Here is a 20,339-nt window from a genome sequence, read left to right as displayed (position 1 = left end):
AACTGAGGCACAGGGAGGGTAACTGTCCAACGCCCCCCAGCCAGGCGATGGCCAGGCAGGGGTAGGCATGGCTGAGGGTGTTTCCTGGCTCAGCCACGAGGCTGTCCTGGGTCCCACACCGTCCCAGCAACCCCAGAGGCTGCAGGGACGCACAGCCAGCTCAGGGGCCAGCACCTCCTGTGCAAAGAGCTATACGTTCCGGCTTGTGTGTCACACCTGTCTGTATAAGACGGCCCTGTTCCCTTGGTGTCATCAGGGATTCGCATGGGCTTCAGGACAACTGCCCGGCAGATGGTGGCCAGGGGTCAAGGGAAGGGGGTGCCTCTGTCCACTTTGACCCCTCACTGGCCAGCTGTGGAGCTGGGCACTGACACCGGGTCTCCTGAGAATACACCCCATGCACAGGCCCCCCGACAAAGCTGTAAAAGGTAGGAGGGAGACGACACTTGGAACAGGGAGGGACGTGGCAGGGTGTCAGACCAACAGGACGCTGGAGCTCCCCTTCTCTCCCCTCCCCAAAGTGGTGGTGCCACATCTATGGGCCACCCTCGTCACAGCTCAGCTGGCACTGACCTCACACAGCAGTCCAGGAAGGCCCTGCAGGCAGTGCTGTCACCCCCACCGGAGAGGCAGCATGGTGGGTGAGTGGGTGGGGTTTACACAGGCGCTCGGCCAGGCCACGCTTTCACCACCCGCTACCCGGGCACTGAGCCCCTGGACCCGAGCGACCCCGGGCTGCAGGGAGCAGGGAGCTCTCTGCTTGGCAGCTGCTCTCAGCTGAGCCCCCAGGGAGGGGACGAGATCTGGCCATATTGGGTCTGGGCCCCAAGGCGGGGCTAAGGGGGTCTCGGGATTTCCTGCCACGTCGCACAGCCCAGTTCCCTGGAGAGAAAACACCCAACGTCTGCAGGTGCCCGTTGCGGCACAATCGCCCGGCTGCTACACCAGTGAATCCTCAGAGCACAGCCGAGAAGCCCACTGAAAACCAAACCAAACTGCTTCACAGGCAGCACACAGGAGGGAGAGGGGGATGGACGCAGGTTTCTCTGACCCCCATGCAGGGGAAAGCTGGAGGCGTCCTCCGCACGGGTGCTCCCAGGAGCAGAGCGCACACACTGAATGGTGGTCCTAGAAGAGCCGTCCACCTTGTGGCCCCCAGAGCTTGCGAATGGTCCACAGATGTGGTTACATTAAGGGTATCAAGGTGAGGACATCCTGAGCCAGGTTGGGCCCTAAACCCAATGACAAGTGTCTTCAAGAGGGACAGAAAAGGAGACATCAGAGGAGGCAGTGGTGACCATGGAGGCAGAGGCTGGAGTGACTCGGCCACAGCAAAGGACGCCTGGAGCTGCCAGTAGCTGGAACAGGCAGGAAGGACCCTCCCCAGAGGTCTAGGGGCACAGCCCCACCAACACCTTGGTTTTGGATTTGTGCCCCTGAACTATCAGAGAATCAATGTCTGTTTTTAGCCCCCAGTTCGTGGCACTTTGTTCTGGCCACTGCAGAACTAACACGCGGGCTGCCCTGTGGCCACTCCTGACCCATAAATGCTGCCCTCAGGATGCTGCTGGTGGCAGAGGCCCTTGTGACCCCCATTCTTGGCGCCTCTGAGACTCTGCTGCTTCTCAGGCTCTTCCCAGCAGGAGGGGCGGTCAGGGACAGCTGGCAGAGGTGGATGCTGCAGAGTCATGTTTTCTTTATGGACAACAAGCGACAACAGCAACAAGACCCAAGGAATGGCCTGGGCCAGAAACTGCTTGTGCGAGCTCCTGACCACACCAGAGGCCCATGTCCCACAACACATCCGCACGGCTCAGCGTCCCTCCCAAATACCACCTAGGGGTGTCCCTCTGCAGTGGACTCTGCACTGCTGTTACCCGAACTTTCCAAGCTATTTCCACAACCAGATTTAACACACAATGCTTAACGTCAATGACCAGTTTAGATTTTGCTTTGTGCTTCCAACGAGAAACAAGCTTGATAATGAGTTGGGTTTGCACAGCAGTTTTTTTTTTTTTTTTTAGAAACTCCACTTTTAGCTCTTAATTTTTCATGAAAAAATATATCACATTGTTTTGATGTGTTCACGTGGAGGGGAGAAGATTCCCCAACACGCATGTAGAAGCACACGCGACAACGGCAGGTGAGTGTGGGGTGTCCCGTGTATAGAGCTTATTTGAAAGCAAAAGACTAACAGTGAAACAAATCGTGTGGGAAACGGGCACCATATGGCAGTAAATTCTCTTGCCTGGGACGAGGCTGCTGACAACCCAAGAGCCCACACACAACAGCTTCAACCTTCGCGCTCAGACCTTGCTGGAGTCCCTGTCACAATGGCCCTTTGCTGAGCCCTACCAAAGGGACTCTGAGGCTCCCCGAGCCACCCCTTGACCCCTCGGCCGGCCCTGGGCTTCCCCTGCCCTGGCTCTGGTCTATCCTCAGCCCCTTGCCTGGCGCTTTGCCACGCACTGCCTACTCCTCCAGCCCCACGGGCCCCAGCGCCCACTCCCGGGGCTGCCGGTCTGCCCGTGCCTCTTAGCCCGGGGTTTCTGGACATCTCAGCTGTACAGGTCCAAACCTGAGCCCCTGGGGGCAGCCAGACTCCCCTGTCACCCACCTTCCTGCCTGGTGGGCCGCTCGGTCTCAGCTGCTCTCTAGGGCTGTGCCTCCACCCGGGGCTCCTTTTCCTTGCGGGTCTCCCTGTGCCAGGCCCCTCCGTGTCGCACCAGCACTCCTGGAGCAGCGTGTGGCTCTGAGTCACATCCCGGACAGTGAGACACAAGCCCCAGGTCCCCTGAATAGCTGGCAGCTCCCCAGACACACCACACGGACACTCTGAGACCCACCTCTTGTGCTGGCTTCCTGGGAGACGTTCCTTGACCCACTAAGCCGGACCTCACCTCGTCTGTTGTGCCCAAGGGTATGTCAGGACAGCGACCCGCCACACAGCAGCCGGCCCCCACCCCGGCCACTCCATGAGCTGGGACCTACCAGGTGTGGCAGAAGAGAAACTGAGGCCCAGAGAGATCAAAGCCTAGCTCAAGGTCACACCGCTGGGGGGCAGTGCTGACCAAGTACCTGAGCTCCAGTCCAACCTCTGGGAACAGTGTCTGCCCATGACACGCCACTGCTGGGTCACGTGACCCCACGTGGCCTCATTGCTCAGCCTACGTGACCCCATGTGACCTCACTGCCCACACACGACCTCGTGTGAGCTCATGCTCACATCACGTGATCTTACTGCCCATACATACACACATCTGTCAAACAGTAAACACTGCAATTATTTAACATTAATACAAACGAGCCAACTAAAGGAAAAGAAACTGGGCTGGCAACATGAACTGACAGTGCAGGTCCTCAGGTGCTCAGAGCCATTTGCCAAACACAACTCAGCACATGGTCTCTGCAGAGAGGAGATGAACCCAACAGAAAGTGACACCTCCCCCGCCCCAACTCCACTAAGAATCTGACCCCTGAAGGGTCAGGGCCCAAGGCTTGATAAATCTCTCCATCTTCCAAACAGGTGTCGCAATCCTGGAGAAGGCCCGCCTCTCTCCAGTTCTGCAGAGCTTGAGAGTCTTAAGTCACTTACGAAACGTTTACCAAAGATCAAGATGACGTGGGCTGTGCAGTCAGCCCAAGATTTGGGGTTTAGTGACCCAACGCCCCAATACGAAGGGGCTGGCCAAGCCCTGAGTGCCTCTGTGTGTGAAGACTCGTGTCTCTGCCAAACCACTTGCACCCAGTGAATGTCACTTGCATTTTTCCCTCCAGAAAATGTTTTTTACTTTGTTGGATCTTGCAAAAATTAAAGCAGTTGTAGGAAAAACAAATGACATCAGTTTGGCATTTCTCCTGATGCTGGTATACAAAATAGCTTTTGCCTTCACGGTTTCGGCGGAACAGAAGGAAGATGAGCAGGGCATGAAGACACACATGTCGGTGGATCATTTATTTATGTTCTGACTTTATAAAGAGTAATGGTTTTAGAAAGAAACTTTTGGTTGGGTAGAAGTTATTGTGATGATTAAGTCATTTTCAAGTTCTATGGAAACATTTGGGAAGCTCAGAAAGCAACTTGCAAACATCAGAAATAGATCTTTAAGCATGTTCCTGTTTCCAATTAGCCCTTTATTTTATTTACTTTTTTTGAGACAGGGTCTTGCTTTGCTGCCCAGGCTGGACTGCAGTGGTACGATCACAGCTCATTGCAGCCTTGAACTCTTGGGCTCAAGGGATCCTCCCGCCTCAGCCTCCCGAGTAGCTGGGACTACAGGCATCACCACGCCTGGCTGGTTTTTGCGTTGTTTTTTTGTTGTTGTTGTTGTAGGGATGGGGTCTCGCTGTATTGCCCAGGCTGATTTTGAACTCCTGGCCTTAAACCATCCTCATGCTTCGGCCTCCCAAAGTACTGAGATTACAGGAATGCGCCACTGATCCCAGCCCCGATTACCCCTTTAAAAACCTAGATTAAGATCCACAAGGTTAGTTATAGTCAGGAAAGTCATAACCCTGTGTGGTGACCAGCAGACATGTTTCCTGGTTGCTGATGATGTGGACAGAGCAAAGACAGTGGGAAGTCAGCCTGGCCTGGGCTTGACTCTTGCTTCAGCCACTGCTCTGGTTCTCTGTTCCGGTTTCCTCTCCGATAAATGGCAAACGAGGAAGCAGTCCTGCAGGAGTGGGGACAGACGAGGCGCACGCTCAGGGCTGACAGCTGCTGTCGTCACATCAGCATTGTTCCCAAGGGCTGGCATGTGCCCTCCACATGCACCTGGTTGGTGGCTCCTTCACCCTGAGGATACAGGGGCTTTCCAGAACCTCCAGGGGACACCCATGTTCTGGTCTCCTGAACGCAAGGCCAAGTGCCTCCTCCACCTCCAAAATTCTGCTAAACGGTGCTCGGTGAAATACATGGCGCCCTGATGGGGCTTCCTGTCTAAACCCTAAACCGCACACGGTTGTGTGTAATCATCCGTGTTACTGAGCACTTCTCTGATGCCAAGTGCTGTGCTAAGTGCGGTATCCGTATTAACTCACTCATCTGTACAAAACCTTAGGAAATAGGTACTATGACCATCCCCAGGCCACAGAAGAGGGAACCGAGGCGGAAGGGTGAGGGACTTGCCCAGGCCCTGTGGCTGGCGGGAGGAGGGCCTGGATCAAACTCAGGCAGCCTGGCGGGAGCCTAATGCCTCACCCTTGCGGAAGGTGGGCTGCGCCCCCACCTGTCAGTCCCGCTGTACAGCCAGCCGGTTTCCACCCGGCCCGCAGGTCCAAGTTCAGCCTTCATCTTCCAGAGTCAGGCTTCAGACCCCAGGAGACAGGCGCCGTGGTGGCCAATGAAGAATGTCCCTAAATACCCACAAATGAGGTGATGACGCTATCAGATGGCGCTTCCACTGTGGCTTGAAGCTGTTCCTTTTGATGTGGGATTTGGCAAGAGAGAGGGAGACCATGGTGGGAGGCAGGCACTTCCTGCAGAGGCCTGTGACACCAGGGTGTCGGGAACCTGGGGCCACTCTGACCTCGTCCTCACTGCCCATTAGGAAGGCTCCATGGGCTGTAGCGGAAGATCTTGAGCTCTGTAGTCCCAGGGCCCGGGGCCGAATCCTGCCCTGCATTTAGTCCCCGGACCTGCCTAGCTGGGGCAGCCGAAGCTGAGGGAGCCTTTTGTGGCGACTCCATGGAGAGGGGGTCTCATGGCAGCCCTCGTGCCCAGCCACCTCTGGGCCCTCTCTCCACCTCCGATGCTATGGTCCTGCTGAGGCCACCTCAACCATCAGTTTCCACAGAGCAGTGAGAGGTGATTTTCTCCCAGGGTAACATTTTCAAAACATGAATCATCAAAACAAACACAAACCCAAGTCAGTGGAGCCGCCCTCCTGCCTGTTGGCACCTGGTAATGTCATGGCACCAGAACAGAGCAAGGCCCAACCTCTGCCTCCTCCCGAGACGTCCTGCCCTCAGGCGTCCCATGGCCACCCCCTCCTCCCACAGAGCTCTCAACTCCGAGGACACATCCCTGCAGAGGCTGTCCCTGGCCAGCCCAGGCTGCCTCCCTGCAGGCTTCTGCTCCCTGACGCTGGGGGCCTTGGCATGTGGCCCCGTCCCATCTCGACTGCACAGCCACAAGAGCAGACAGCTGCGTCTCAGGTACCTGCACACCCACTCCTGGAAATGCAGGTGTGAGCAATTGACCAACGTGAGTAGGATTAAACCGGCAACGGCATGAACACAGCTACGCTCCATAGAAGAAATCCGGCGTCGAGATCGAGTACGGTTTGCAATGAAATGTGCTTTGCTTCCTCACTGCTGCCACGGGCCCAGCGTCTCATTCCCATCTCTGCAGGGACAGACCCTGAGTGGGTGAGGTGGAGCCTGCAGCAGCTCCCTCAGCACACAATGCGGAAGGTTCTCCACGGCTGGCTCTCCCCTGGGCCCCGGGAGCGAGCAAGGGGCAAGGTGTGGACACAACCGAGCCTGTGCCACAGGTTCCAGAGGAGGAACTGCGTAGGGTACACTGAGGCCGGGAAGGGGTGCCCCGAGGGTGGGAAGGGGCATTTCAAGTTGGAGGCAGGGGTGGGTGGAGGCAGGTGGGGCAGGTTGGAAAGCCCCAGGCACTCAGCCCAGTCACCGGGAGGCCATGGGGCAGAGACCAGGCCCCCGAGGGGAGGCGAAGGGAAGGGAAGGAGGGAGGTGTGGGGCAGAGCACGGGTACCTCCACTTCACCTTTGGAGTTAGCGCCTAACTCAGTGTTGGGCACACACAGACACTGAGTTAGTAACGAGCCAGGTAGAAGCTGCACTCGGGGCCCTGCTGCCACTGTGCCTCAGCTCCCGGCTGTAACCGCCAAGGCCGCTCCCCACGGCATGGCTCATTTCCTGGTGGTTTCCAGGGAAACCCTCTGTCTGCACGACCAAGGACAGCGAGTGTTTACCTGCAGAGTCCAGGCAGTCAGCAATGCTGGATCCGGTGAACCTCTGGCCAAGGATGTCGGGATAAGCTTCTAGAAAGTCCACTGTCTTCAGAGGGCTCTGGAGGCGAGCTCCATCTAGGATGCACATCCCGTGACTTTGGTGAAAGACACGGGACCCCAAACCACAGAGAGCATCTGGAGGACACACCCAGCCCCCAGCCAGGGTTTGCGTCTCAACACCCCTCCCCCTACCCGCAGCCCATCATGTTGGAAGTCGCTAAGGCATAACTTTTTCTTCCTGCAAACGCAGGGGACATCGTAACAGAAAGCTAATCGGTGGGGGCCAAAGGAATCCCCAGGTGAGCTCTGGGTGCCTGGCGTGCAGAGGAGCCTCACCTTGGAACCGGCGTGCCAGGAGCCCCAGAAGGTAGTTGCTCGTCTGAAGCAGCAGGACGTTGTTGTCACCCTCGTATGTGCAGTTTGGGTCATTGTCATCTCTGAGGACCCCTAGTCGGTTCACTACAACGAGCCCATGACATCGCCATCATTGCAGATGCACATCACAGAAACAGCCACCACTGTCTGAATCTCAGAAGCCAGGCCCAGTGTAACCAGGGAGGCCCCAGCAACGCTCTTGTCCCAGCCCAGCCGTCCCCAGCATGGGGGTCACTGTCAGACGCGAACAGTCTCAGGGGGCTGCCCTTCTTCCTTCTACAACCAAATGAACCCTTCTTTTTACACAAAAAATTCCAAATATTTGAAGACGACTCTCATTTTTCTTTTGTTTCTCCTGCCAGTTAAATAGCCCAATTCCTTCATGTATTTTAATGCATCGGGTCTCCCTCCTCTGCTGGAAAATGTTCTCCGCTGTGAGGCTGGATGGGAGGAGCCCCACAGGACAGAAGGAGACTGTCCCACTTCTCCCACTCACCTACAGGGACTGATGGGGCTGCGGAGGGTGTGCGACATGCTGCTGGTAGGATGTGCTCACCCAGAACCTGATCGCTTTCCCCTGACTTGCTGTCAAATCGCGTCTCCCCTCCCCTGCCGGTTCAGCCACTGAACATGAACAGCAAGAGAGACCTTACAGGAAAAACCTGCAATTGGTATTTTAAACCTAGATAAAGGCCTTCTCATTTACCCCTGTTGACTTTGGTCTTATTGGTCTCAGGCCAGCGTTTGTACACGAAATGAACCTTGATTCAGTTGTTTTTGTCTTCCGCAATACTGCAAGATTCAATTTCCTTATTCTATTTAAAAGCAGAACAAAGCTGAACTATTTATAGCATTTCTATGAGTTATAACAACAAATAAAAACTACTAAGAGCATAGCACAGAGGACAAAACACGTAGATGAGTAACTCATGCACAGCCGTAGCTACCCACGCGTCGTAGGTGACAAGACACAGGGTGTGGAAGGATCACAGGGCCATGCTGCTGCCCACCCCATGCTGGAGCAGGCACACGCCAGGACAGCAACAGGGCAAACAAACACTGAGCCGCAAAACTTGGCAAGAACCGAAAATGCTTTTGTAGGTCAGCAAGGTTTTTGCCAATTCTGTTGCTCTTTTGAGTGTGTATGTGGCTTCTCTGAACAACCAGTTTTTAACCAATTATTTAAGATCAGCACAAAGGAAGTTTTGTAGACTTGCAAATAATGACAGTGATTCTACTAATAACAATAGCAGATAAAAATCACGGGGCACGTACTACATGCTAGATCCTGTGCTAACACCTTCTATGCATTAATTCACTTAATCCTGGAGAGAATCCACGCTGTGGGGACACGGTTACCAACCCCATCTTATACACAAGGAAACCGAGGTGCAGTGAGGTCAAGCAGCTCACCCAGTTACGACACCAGGGAGGCCACGCCAGGACCTGGCCCCAGGCTGGCTGGTCACCCACTCTCTTAGCCACACACCAGTTGCCTCAACAACAGTTCATGCCAATAAAACTAACTCTTTTTTCCCTAAATTTAAGAATTTTCTATCAGAATAAAACTTGGTACTAGTTACACCAAGTCATGAACCAAAGAGTTAAATTCAAATAAACAGATAACCTGCTCTCTGCTCTGGCTTTAGTGGGCTCATTTCCACAGCTTCTCCATACTTCATCATTATCCCCAGATTCCGACCAAGAAACACCAGCATCAGAACTTGCTCTATAATGGGCCGGATGGGAAATATTTCAGGCTTTGCAGGCCACACGGTCTATGTCGTGACAATTCAACTCTGCTGCTGCAGTGTAAAAACAGCTGTAGAAAATGTGTGAATGATTGGGCATGGCTGTGTTTCAATAAAACTTTATCTACAAAAACAGCTGGCAGGTTAGATTTGGTCCTTGGGCAGGACATAGTTTGCCAACCCCTGGTCTAGAGCAAATGGCACGTTTAGGACAGGAAAACACCCCCGCCCCCGCATCTCCAACACCTACTGGCCAGATAGCCGTGTCCTCCGCACGCCTCCCGGCATTCCTGAATTCCTTGCTGGGCCGTCCACGAGGCCAGGGGCTTGCCGGCCGATGCCAGAGCGTGGATCTCATGTCCAAGCTCTGCCTTTGGGTAAAGGAATCCAACAAGAACAGGTGAGAAGACACTTCTGACAACAAAAGTCATGGGTCAGCTTCAGCACTAGTACCAAAGGGCTGTGTCCCCTCCAGTCCAATCCAAGATACCCCCACAATTTCAGGAAAGGAAATCCAATTTTAATTGAAAACAAAAACGCCTTCATCCAAGAGTGGCTACACCGAGGTTTCTGCACACGCAATGAAAACAGACCCAGGGCTCTGTCCAGCAGGTAAACCTCAGGGACTTCACGTGTGTCCTGAAGCAAACTGCAGAATGGGCACCACGACCAGCTTATACAAAGTTCACAAGTGTCAGAGAACGACACGCAACAGCAGGCTGCAGTCACTTGTGACAAAACTACGAAGAAGGGCCCGGGAGTCAGACCCGAGGCTGGAGACGGCACCTCCCTGAGGGGAGAGGGAAGGGCTGCGGTCAGTCAGTTCCCAGGTTAAGGGCACCCGACGTCGGCCTTGCGGGGGTGCTGGCGTCCTCCCTCCTGCCCAACACGTGTGTATAAAGATTCTTTTGCTTCTACTTGACATCTAATAATTAAAACAATTAAGAGAAAGAGACACACACCCCTGCTAAACAAAACGATCGATTTTACTAGTGTTTTCAGCTTCAAATAAGGGGCTACTCTTAGGTCCTGCTGTGCCAGGGTTAAACCACAAGTTGCAGAAAGAATAAAGTGACACTTTACAGCATTATTAACAGGAGAACAATGCAAACGTCAGCTGGCAGAAGTTGCAGTGACTCACGCTAGGGAAGAACAGGCCACCTCTTCATTTCTCACGAATGCTCCCCACTTAGGCCCCGCTGGGCTTCTGGTCTGCTCTGCAATGAACCCCGGGGGCCGCCCCTCCCATCCCTGCCTCTGGACTCCTCCGCGTTCATGCTGAACGTTCTACAACAGGCTCGCTCGACACCGGCCCTTGCCCACGTGGAACACAGCCCCTGTCTGCAGCATTTCTAACCCGTTTCCAAACACATTTCTTTGACTCACATCTTACTCTCACTCAGGAGGCAGCAGGGGGACTGTGGAAAACCTGCTCGCAAACCATGCACCAAGAAATTAGCAACGGACTCCTCCTCACGCAGCGGCTGATCTCAGCGGATCTGCATGCTCGTTGCTGGCACAAATCCTTGACTGTCAACTTGAATCCAGTCGGCTGATTCAGACCTTTGTGCGGTTGTTTATGGAAGGCTTGGAACCATGAAATCTACTGAGGGGCTGGTAGTGCCGATTTTGCAAAACCATCATGTTCTCAAAAGGAGACCAACAGCTGAACTCACAGACCGAATCCGGAGTCGTGTCAGCACATCCTTAAAGCAGGGACAGGGACGTGGCCCTGTGCCCAAACTTCAAATCTCAGTGGACGCCCAGAGTTTCAAGCAGGGGGATGACTGCAGGGACACGCCCTAGGCTCTGGCCCCATAAACACATGGACTGGTTTTGTTTTGAAATAAAGGCTGAATCTGTGCTGTGCAGCCTCTGTGAAATTCGGACGACAGTGCTAAGGAAAGGGATGCCACCTCACCTGCCTGGCACTGCGGTCTTCTCCCAGAAGGCCCCGCTGTAGCTCCACCAGGTCCAGGAAGAGGGACTTGGAGAAGTGGTGTAAGGCGTAGGCAGCCGCCAGGTAAGGAAGCAAGCGCCATTGCTGGAACAACAGACACCCGTGTGAGCACACCCCAGTTCCCACTGAGGGCCGCTGCCCCGGGGGACTGTGAAGGCGGAGGAAGGGGAGGCTGTCAGGGCCCCACTCTGTCGGTGCTGAGGCCTCCCCGTGTCTTCCTGGTACTCGAGGAAACCTTCACCCTGACAGGCTTCCAGTTCGGCCAGTTCACCCATCACCCTGGATGTACAACCTCAAACGCAACTCCCTGCACACCCACCCCTCAGAGCTGTCCCGTCAAAGTCACTTCAGAACAAAGCGTCCGTCTCCTTGTGAATGGGAAGGCCACCATGCTGGGGGCCGCCATGCTGCACAGCAGGTGCTCTGTGGGCCTGTGCGGGACGTGGCTACCATGCCCTGCCAGACAGGAAGACAGAGGGCAGGCGGAGTCACAGCTCCTCGAGGGGCAGGGCCTGTCCTTTTCCCTTCACACTCCTGGCACAGACCAGGGCACATCCACTGCCGGATGGCTGGGACGCAGGGAGGGGATGCGCCTGGAAGGCACCAAGGAAACCGTCACCGCCGTGGTCTGACATGTCCCAGGTACCACCCAGGCTCTGTGCCAGCTGCCCCACGTATCAGCTTCTTTAACGCTTACGCCCACCCTGGGAAAGTCACAAATGAGGACAGCAGAGCAGAGAGGGTGGGGACCATGCCTGAGGTCACACAGCTGGTCAGGTGGACCTGGGTCATGAGCACAAGCACTGTGGCTCCCAGCGCTCACTAAGCACTGAGTACCCTCAGCACCCAGACGCACGTGACCACACAGGCCACGAGACTGGCACAGGGTGGGGTGAGAGCTGCACAGGTTCGAACCAGGACATTTGCTAAAGCAGGTTCACAGCCACAGTGAAAGGGATGCTGAAAGAAACAACTGCAATTGTAACTGCTGTTACAACTTTTTTGAATTTCACCCAAATATATCTTTGTTTATGCAAAGCTTGGCCCAAGACCTGGACGGATTTAGCTACTAACTTTGATTGGCGTCTCCTGGTTGGTCCTCAGTTCCCTACCTGTAAACTGGGAATGATAATTCCAACCCACCTGCTGCAGAGACCAAACACAGAGCATGTAGGGAGGGCACTATACGGATGTCTGCTGCGGCCGTTTACTTCCCCTCTGCGTGTGATCGTGTCCGTGCCTGTCCACAGCTACCCCTTCTGCTGCTCTGAACGCCATCACAGTGCACAGGGCTGCACCCTCAGCTGCTGCTTCTTAAAAGTTATCTCCTTGGAATAATTTCTTAGGGATGGTTTGACTGTGTCAAAGAACATGCCCAGGACATGGAATGCCACCACCTGCCCAACCTGTACGTGCAGTGGATGCACACACCTGCCTCCTGGCCTCACTTCTGTCCATTTTCCTCATTTGGCTACTTCGTGTACACTCCTTTTTGATTAAAGACCATTTACTAGCAGCCTTGCTGCCTGAGATGTGCACTCCTGGTAACTGTCTTATTAATTCCATGAAGAGCTTTGACCAACTCCCAGGAACCAAATTCCAACTATCTAAAAAGCAGTATATTTGCATGCATAATAGAGGGAAAGTGAAATGATGGAAACCTGTACCTGCAATTGATACTCAAGTACCGGTATTTCCTCCTCCTGTGTTGGGCCAAACTGCCGCCGAGTGGCTGAGAAACGAAGAGCTATGGACACGGCCAGTTGCAAGTTAACGACGGACATGCCTATGATGGAGACTCGACCCATGGACAAGCTGCCCAGGGACGCTCCGAAGCGCTCTCTGACGTCCTGCGAGGGAAAGCAGACGCTGAGCGTGAGCCAGACCGCGTGGCCACCTTACAGAGAGCAGAGGTGAGGGCGCACTCACGTGTTCCCTCAATGTTAACTTGTGCCCACCCACCCAGACCCTGCCCCCAGGGCACACGGTGCAGCAGGGTGGACCTGTAAGGCAGGGACAAGTGTCATTAGTGAGCTGTGGATGGGATGGGAGCACCCAGAGGAGGGGATGCCCGCTACCTGGAGAAGGGCCGCCCCAGGCAGAGAGCAAGCACAGCACACACATGCGGTGCAGGAGTACTGCCCCATGGGACCTGCAAATCGTCCACCTGGAGGATCCACTTCCTTTACCCTGGTGACAATGAGACATGGCCTATGCTGCCAGAATGGGGTAGTCTTTGGACTGTGATTCCATTTCTGGCTCTGAGATTTTGTCAATAAAATGTGTTCCCCTGGCTGGGCGTGGTGGCTGGTGCCTGTAATTCCAGCACTTTGAGAGGCCAAGGCAGGAGGACTGCTTAAGGCCAGGAGTTTGAGACCAGCCTGGGCAACAAACACAGTGAGACCCCGTCTCTACAAAAAATGAAAAAATTAGCAAAGCCTGGTGGTGTGTGCCTATCGTCCCAGTTACTCAGGAGGCCGAGGCAGGAGGATCACCTGAGCCCTCGAGTTCAAGGCTACAGTAAGCTACTGCACTCCAGTCTGGGGGGGCAGAGTGAGACCCTGTCTCCAAAACAAAACACATAAAATGCATTCCTTTTACTCCACTCCCCCTTGAATTCTTCTCTGCCCATCAAAGGCAGCCATTCTAAGGGGTTTAATGCTGTGGTCCCCAACCCCCTGCGCCGCAGAGCAGTGCGGTCCATGGCCTGTTAGGAAGCGCGCCACACAGCAGGAGGTGAGTGGTGGGCGACTGAGTGAAGCTTCATCTGTGTTTACAGCCGCTCCCCATCGCTCACGTTGCTGCCAGAGCTCCACCTCCTGTCAGATCAGCAGCAGCGTTAGATTCTCACAGGAGCTCGAACCCTACTGTAAACTGCACACGTGAGGGATCTAGGCTGTCCGTTCCTTAGGAGAATCTAATGCCTGATGATCTGAGGCGGAGCCGAGGCAGTGATGCTAGCGCTGGGGAGCGGCTGCAAATACAGACTATCATTAGCAGAGAGGTTTACTGCACAATAGATGTAATATGTTTGGATCAGCCGTAAACCATCCCACCCACCCCACCGGTTGTGGAAAAACTGTCTTCCATGAAACGGTCCCTGGTGCCACAAAGGTTGGGGACTACTGCTTTAATGGAAACCTTTGCTCCTCGCGCTCCTGTAACATGGGCAGTTCCTCCGTGCATCTAGTTCGAATCTCCCATTCAGCATCTCGTCACACACAGCAGGGTCTGCAACAGTGGCCGTTTCCAGGCCCAGCAGTGGGCTGTGGGCACGTCTAACCCACCACCCTCACCAGATTATCTCATCACCTCCACACCCCACCCCTTCCTGTCTCTCCTAGGTTCCTTTCTCTTATCATCTGGGCCTTTCTTCCAAATCTCTGCGGCATTTGAGTGGCAATCTGCCAAAGCTGTGTGTGCCTGAGAGCATTTCTCACACTCTCACATGGGAATGACAGCTTTGCTTAAAAATACATTTTAAGTTATTTTTCCTCAATGGTGTCAAATATTATTTCACAGTCTTCTTGCATTCAGTGCTGTGTTGGAGAACGCTGAGGTGAAAGTGATTGTTATTCCATTAGAGTCAGTCTGGAAGATTTCAGGATTTTCTCTTAATATTATTAAATTTCTCTACCACGTACCTGGGTGTAGGGCTTTTCCCTATTTTTCCTCTTTGGAACTCCACGGGTCCCTCCAATCAAAGGTCTTCCTTTCTTTAATTTAGAGACATTTATCTCCTTTGTTTCTCAAAACTTTGTCTCTTCTTCATTTTCTTTAATCCTGGCCTGCTGCCGTCTAGAGGACAACTTCCCAACCCTAGTTCATTTCTCCTGCATGTGCACCCCACCTACTGTGCTCTTTCTTTCAGTTATTTTATTTCTACATGAATTTTTAATTAATTTTACACTAGTATTTCCATGTTTTAAATGACTTCTTGTTTCCTGTTGTTGACCTTGCTCCGTATCTCCTAAGTCTACATCTCTCTCATCTTACATCCTTGCTCTCCGCCGCCATCAGAGGGTGCATGTGGTCCGGATGCTCCTCTGCAGGGTCCGTGCTTGGGACACTCCTGGTTCCCAGGGGCGGTCAGCTAGGACTTGGGCCACCTCTGCCCAGAACCACGCCACTGTCTCTCTTCTACTCTCGATGCATGGAGGGGGGATGGTTCTGGACACCAGAAAATTCTGTCACCCCCCTGACGGCAGTTCACCAGGAGACCCTTCCTCTTCGAGCCCTCAGGCAGTGCTGGAAGGGGGCCCCGGGGGTGGGGGGATGCCCCCAGGCAGGTCAGCCAACGCTGCTGTGAGGCCCCGGCTCACCCCAACACCAGCATGGGGGCTGTGCCAACCCAAGGGTCCCCTTTCTCGTTGGGGCACCAGGATCCACACCAAGAGAGGTGCCCCCGCCAAGCTCGCCACGGAGGGGTGTCCCCTAGGGGAGAAGGGGGGCGTGGCGCCAGGCTGTGGGGAGGGCTCCTGGAAGCAAGCGCTGCACAGACCACCCACCACAAACACCGCACCTTGAAGGGGCTGAGGTAGGTGCCATCGGGGGCGACGTCTCCATTGCGGTTCAGGAGGTTCTGGCGGGGAATGCGCACCTGGTGGAACATGGCGAACCTGTGGGGAGGAGGCAGGACTGCTGTGACAGGGATCACCCCAAGGCCAGCTTCAAAGGTGACATAACCCCAAAGGACAAAGAAAACCTGAGAGCATGTCAGGGGACAGGGAAGCCCAACAAACTATCTAAAAAAGTAAGTTAAAAAATAAAGTATTCAGCAGTACTCATGGTATATATATACCACGTTTATTAACCCACTCATGTATTGATGGGCAAACACAATATATGAAACCTAAATGTTTATACCTCCGTAACATTCTGAAATTTAAAAAAAGTTAAAAAAATAAAGTGTATGTGGTGGGTTCTACGCAACACAGGCTGCCTCATGTCGACAGGCATCCACGCCAAGTCCTCTCTCCCACCGGCCCCTCAGGGCTGAGCGTGGGTGTTCAACAAAAATTCAACAGGAAATGCCATTTTAAAGATTGGAATCTCCGATTCTCGTACTTCAGTCTCAAACCGGAACCTGCAATACAACGTGGTAACACCAGCAAATTGACAGTTAACACTCCCTTTTTTTTTGAGACAGGGTCTCGCTTTGTTGTTGGGGCTGGAGCGTCACCGCCTCTCCTGTAGCCTCACAGCCTGGGCTCCAGCGAGCCTCCTGCCTCGGCCTCCCAAGCAGCTGGGGCTGCAGGAGCCGCCACGACGCCCGGCTAAAGGTTTAAGGTTCTCAAGTCAAACAAAAGGACTGTTCTGGCATGAGTGCTCAGACTCAAGCAAATTCATTTCTTTTGAACTGCCAAGAATAGGATTATATACACATCAAGGACCATGACGTATTAATAATCTATTTTTTTATGGTTGTCAGGTCAAGAAAACCTATTTCACAACAGTCTGGGGAACAATCTATGCAAACTTATGGATATTACATAAACTGTGCAAAAAAAAACCAAAACCCCAAACAAATGTAAAAATATCAATAGTTCCCATAGCAACTTACTGATTACTGACATCATTTGCCACACCTCTGAGAATATTCTTTTACTAAACCACAGAAAACACTATGTGCAAAGAACCACCGTACATGCAGGGCGGGAGGACCCACTGCAGGCGAGGAGGGTGCATCCTCCCCCCAGCTGCTCCTGCCTAACCCCAACACGTGGGTCCCCATCGGGGTCACCCCCAGCCATCCCAGGCTGTCAGCTCTGCTGTGCTGTCAATTCCCCTCCCCTCCATCCCCAGCTGTACCTATCCCCAGGTGCCACTCAGCCCCCATCTCCTCCTGTTTGATTCACTGGCTCTTTCTAGACGTCACCGACTCAGCCTGCCCTCCACTTGGGAGCAGAAACTTCTCCAAGCAGCCACCGGAGTAGCCTCACTCCCTGTGAGGCTCTTCGATCCCCGTGACCTTAGGAATCCAAACCCACAGAACAACGCAGGAGGCCGCCCAACCTGAGCTCAGCGGCTCCTCTGCCGGCACTGCCTCCTGCAGCCACAGCCCGGTCCCGTCTGCCTGTGACGCCTCAACCCAGCCGGGCTCTCTGCTGACCTCCAGCACGTGCTGCATGTCACTGTGAACACCCAGGTGGTCTCAGAGTGCAGCCTGACTGGCCACGTCCCCGGGAGCCATCACGATCTCCACCCCACCCTTCGATAGGTACACAGTGGGCCCCAGGGCACCCAGCAGGGGCCCGTTCTGTGGCAACTCTCAATTGTCATTGTTCCTCGATGAGCCCACTCCTTGGCTTGGGCTTATTCACCTTTTTATAACATCATCTGAAGTGCTGGTGCCATCCCATGACCTGAGTCCTGGGGACGGCAGCTGCCAGCACACCCAGGGAAGAGCAAGGACCCTGGGCCTTGGTGCAGGACGGGGCTGGGGAGCCCTCTCAAATTCCTCAGGGGACGTCCAGGAGACCTGGCAAGAAGGGATTCAGGCCAGCAGGCCCTGCGGCTGCCCCTACACAAAGTGCAGGCCAGTGGAGACCCCTCCCCAGAGGCTCCCCCAGCTCGAGCCCCCAAGCCGGCCTGACCGGCACATGCTGCCGCCTCAGGTGTCTGTGTGGGTGGCAGCCTCGCCCACGCCACAGCCACACAGATGCATGCTCAGCACGCCCACTCTGTAGGAGGACCTGGCCTCAGTGCCAACAGCCCCATGTGTTCCCGCCTGTTACTTGAAAGCTGAGGAATGCTTTTCCAAGTGTGATTCTGTAACAGAAAGTGCCCTTTTTAAGGAGTGGAAACTCTTCACCCACTCTCGCCACGCAGAGATGGAACAAATCTGAATATATTTATCCTTGCTAAAGTATTCCCTCGACTTTAACGGAAAGCGAAATTCCACACATTCTCTCTTGATCGCTTCTGTTCTACAAAAGCAGTTCCGGAATCAGTCAGATGTGGCCAACTGGTGGGCCAACCTGCACACCAGAAGCCAGTGTCCCCAGCGGGCAGGGGGACATGCATGGGGTACCACACATGTGTGTGTTACAGGATGTGTGTCATGGAACACATGTGTGTAGCACTGGGCAGGTGTAGGTGTCATAGGGCATGTGTATGCACAGCACAGGGCGTGGACACAGTACAGGGGACACGTGTGCAGCACGGGAGGACTGTGCTTGGTGCCGAAGACCCACTGCCCCCGAGCTCCAGGGCCCCGCACGTGCCCTCCTTGCTGGGCCTCCTGGTCTGTGTTCCAGCCGTTTGCTTCCTCCCCTGGGGCCTCCCAGGGCCCCCAGCCCAGCTCCACTGGACAGGCCATCCAGCTAAGGGGCTTCCAGCCACTTCAGGATGGGTCCCAGGCCCAGATGCCTGCCGCACCTCAGAGGAAACACGTGGAAAAGTACCTGTGGCTCACCTTAAGGGTATGGCTGAAACTATCACTTGAAAAGATCTTTGTTATTTTGCTTCAGAGCTATTAGGCTAAAATTAACCTACACAATTTAGGTTTGCTTCCAATTTCTAGGCAGTCATCCAACATACTTGGAAATTCTTGTAAAGTGACAAAATCTAACTTACAAATTGTTACCACTTTTCTCAGAACAGATGATCTTGACATTAGTATTAATAAAAAAATCACTGAATTATGACACTGACCTTTAAACTAGCACAGAGTAAGCAGGCTGAATTGCGCAGAGAAACCCCCTGGGGACTTGAGCTGGTTCTCAAACCACTGCAGCACAGCGCGCCCCCTGCCGGGCGCAGAAGAGCCGGTTTCTGTGCAGGAGGAGGGAGGACGCACCCTGCATCGCACCTGCTGGCTCACACCCTAGCAAGTCACTCACAGCAAAGGCTCAGGGGTCAAGTAAGGTTGCTTCCAATATCCGTTGTCTCCTGCCACTGAGCGTGCAGAAGACACGGAGGGACGGCTTTGTGGGGCCAGGACTCTGGTCTGGTGGAGCAGAAACTGCTTCCTTAGGCTGTCGTCATAGTGCCCTGTGGCAATACCAGGGGTGACCGGCATTCCTGGGTTTTAGAAGAGCCTTTACTGTATCGATGTGATGTGTTATTATAAGTGGCTTCATTTAATGCGCCTTAGAATATTGCCCCAGTAAGAGACGTGTATCCAATCTCTAGAAATATGAGTCTATTTGAGGGAAACCAAGTGTAGAGTTTTTCTGTTTCTGTGATGTTCCAAATAATGTTAAGGATTCAAATTTGTTAAATGGAGTGAACAGTCAGCAGAGATCCTTGATCAAACCTGATGTCACCCACAGTGTGTGACAATTTACTACCATGCGCCCAAGGAGAAGGCACCCGCCAGGCCTCATGTGCACATGCAGGGCCCTTAATGGGCAGAGAGACAATGTACGTGTTTTCTGAGCTCCAGATTGGAACATACGGACCTAATGAAAGGATATTAGTTTTCGAAACCCAGAGCAAGACAGTCCCTTCCACGCCCCATTCCCGGATGAGCTTGAGGCTTCTCACCCTGAGGCCAGAGTCAACTTTCTCAAACAGGCCGAATCACGTCACTCCCTCCAGTGGATTGCTGGGGGCCTTCCCTCCGCCCTGAGGAGAAAGGGCCAGAACAGTGAACCTGCACAGGTGCCACGCGGGCACCACCCACGCCAAAGGCCTCCCACATGCCCTGAGAAAGGACTGATTTAAAGGAATTTCCAGGCTGGGTGTGGTGGCTCACGACTGTAATCCTAGCACTCTGGGAGGCTGGGGTGGGAGGATCACTTGAGGTCAGGAGTTCGAGACCAGCCTGAGTAAGAGCAAGACCCCGTCTCTACTAAAAATAGAAAAATTATCCTGGTGTGAAGACACATGCCTGTAGTCCCCCCATTCAGGAGGCTGAGGCAGGAGGACTGCTTGAGCCCAGGTGTTTGAGGCTGCTGTGAGTCATGATGACACCACGGTACTCTAGCCTGGGTAACAGAGCAAGACTCTGTCTCAAAAACAAAACAAAACAAGACAAAAACGTAAAGGAGTTTCCAGCCCTAGGTGGTCTTCCTCCTTTCTGCTGTCTCTAAGGTTAACTAGCAGATTCCTGATATAAGCTAGAAAGTGAGAAGTTCAGAATTCTGCAAGGTAGGTGTTTGTTAGGTGGGTTTTGTACATAGATGTCTTGTTTTGCTTTTAAACATCCTTTTGCTTTCTTCTCAAGCTGACACTGAGTAAAAATCAAAAGTTTGTAAACCTCTCTGGTGCAGTCTAGGGCCCTACCTATTTTAAAGGCCCAAGAAGAGTTTTGAGACACCTCCCA

The 20,339-nt window shown here is 53.7% G+C and overlaps 1 protein-coding gene across 2 annotated transcripts in view; it reads right to left on the bottom strand.

Annotated features, from left to right (window-relative positions):
• ACOX3 (acyl-CoA oxidase 3, pristanoyl) overlaps positions 1-20,339 on the bottom strand; it is a 51,438-nt gene that overhangs the window by 13,792 nt on the left and 17,307 nt on the right. For both annotated transcript variants that reach the window (XM_069496621.1, XM_069496619.1), the window contains exons 8-13: positions 15,591-15,687; positions 12,736-12,918; positions 11,030-11,152; positions 9,359-9,479; positions 7,319-7,441; positions 6,944-7,057 (exon numbers count right to left, since the gene is read on the bottom strand). In XM_069496621.1, coding sequence (XP_069352722.1) covers positions 6,944-7,057; positions 7,319-7,441; positions 9,359-9,479; positions 11,030-11,152; positions 12,736-12,918; positions 15,591-15,687 — 761 coding nt within the window. The remainder of the gene's footprint in view (positions 1-6,943; positions 7,058-7,318; positions 7,442-9,358; positions 9,480-11,029; positions 11,153-12,735; positions 12,919-15,590; positions 15,688-20,339) is intronic.

The sequence above is a fragment of the Eulemur rufifrons genome, chromosome 20 (genome assembly GCF_041146395.1).
Source record: "Eulemur rufifrons isolate Redbay chromosome 20, OSU_ERuf_1, whole genome shotgun sequence".
NCBI classification, from domain to species: domain Eukaryota; kingdom Metazoa; phylum Chordata; class Mammalia; order Primates; family Lemuridae; genus Eulemur; species Eulemur rufifrons.
The sequence above is the reverse complement of the archived record's forward strand: the minus strand, read 5'-3'. Positions and strand labels throughout refer to the sequence as shown.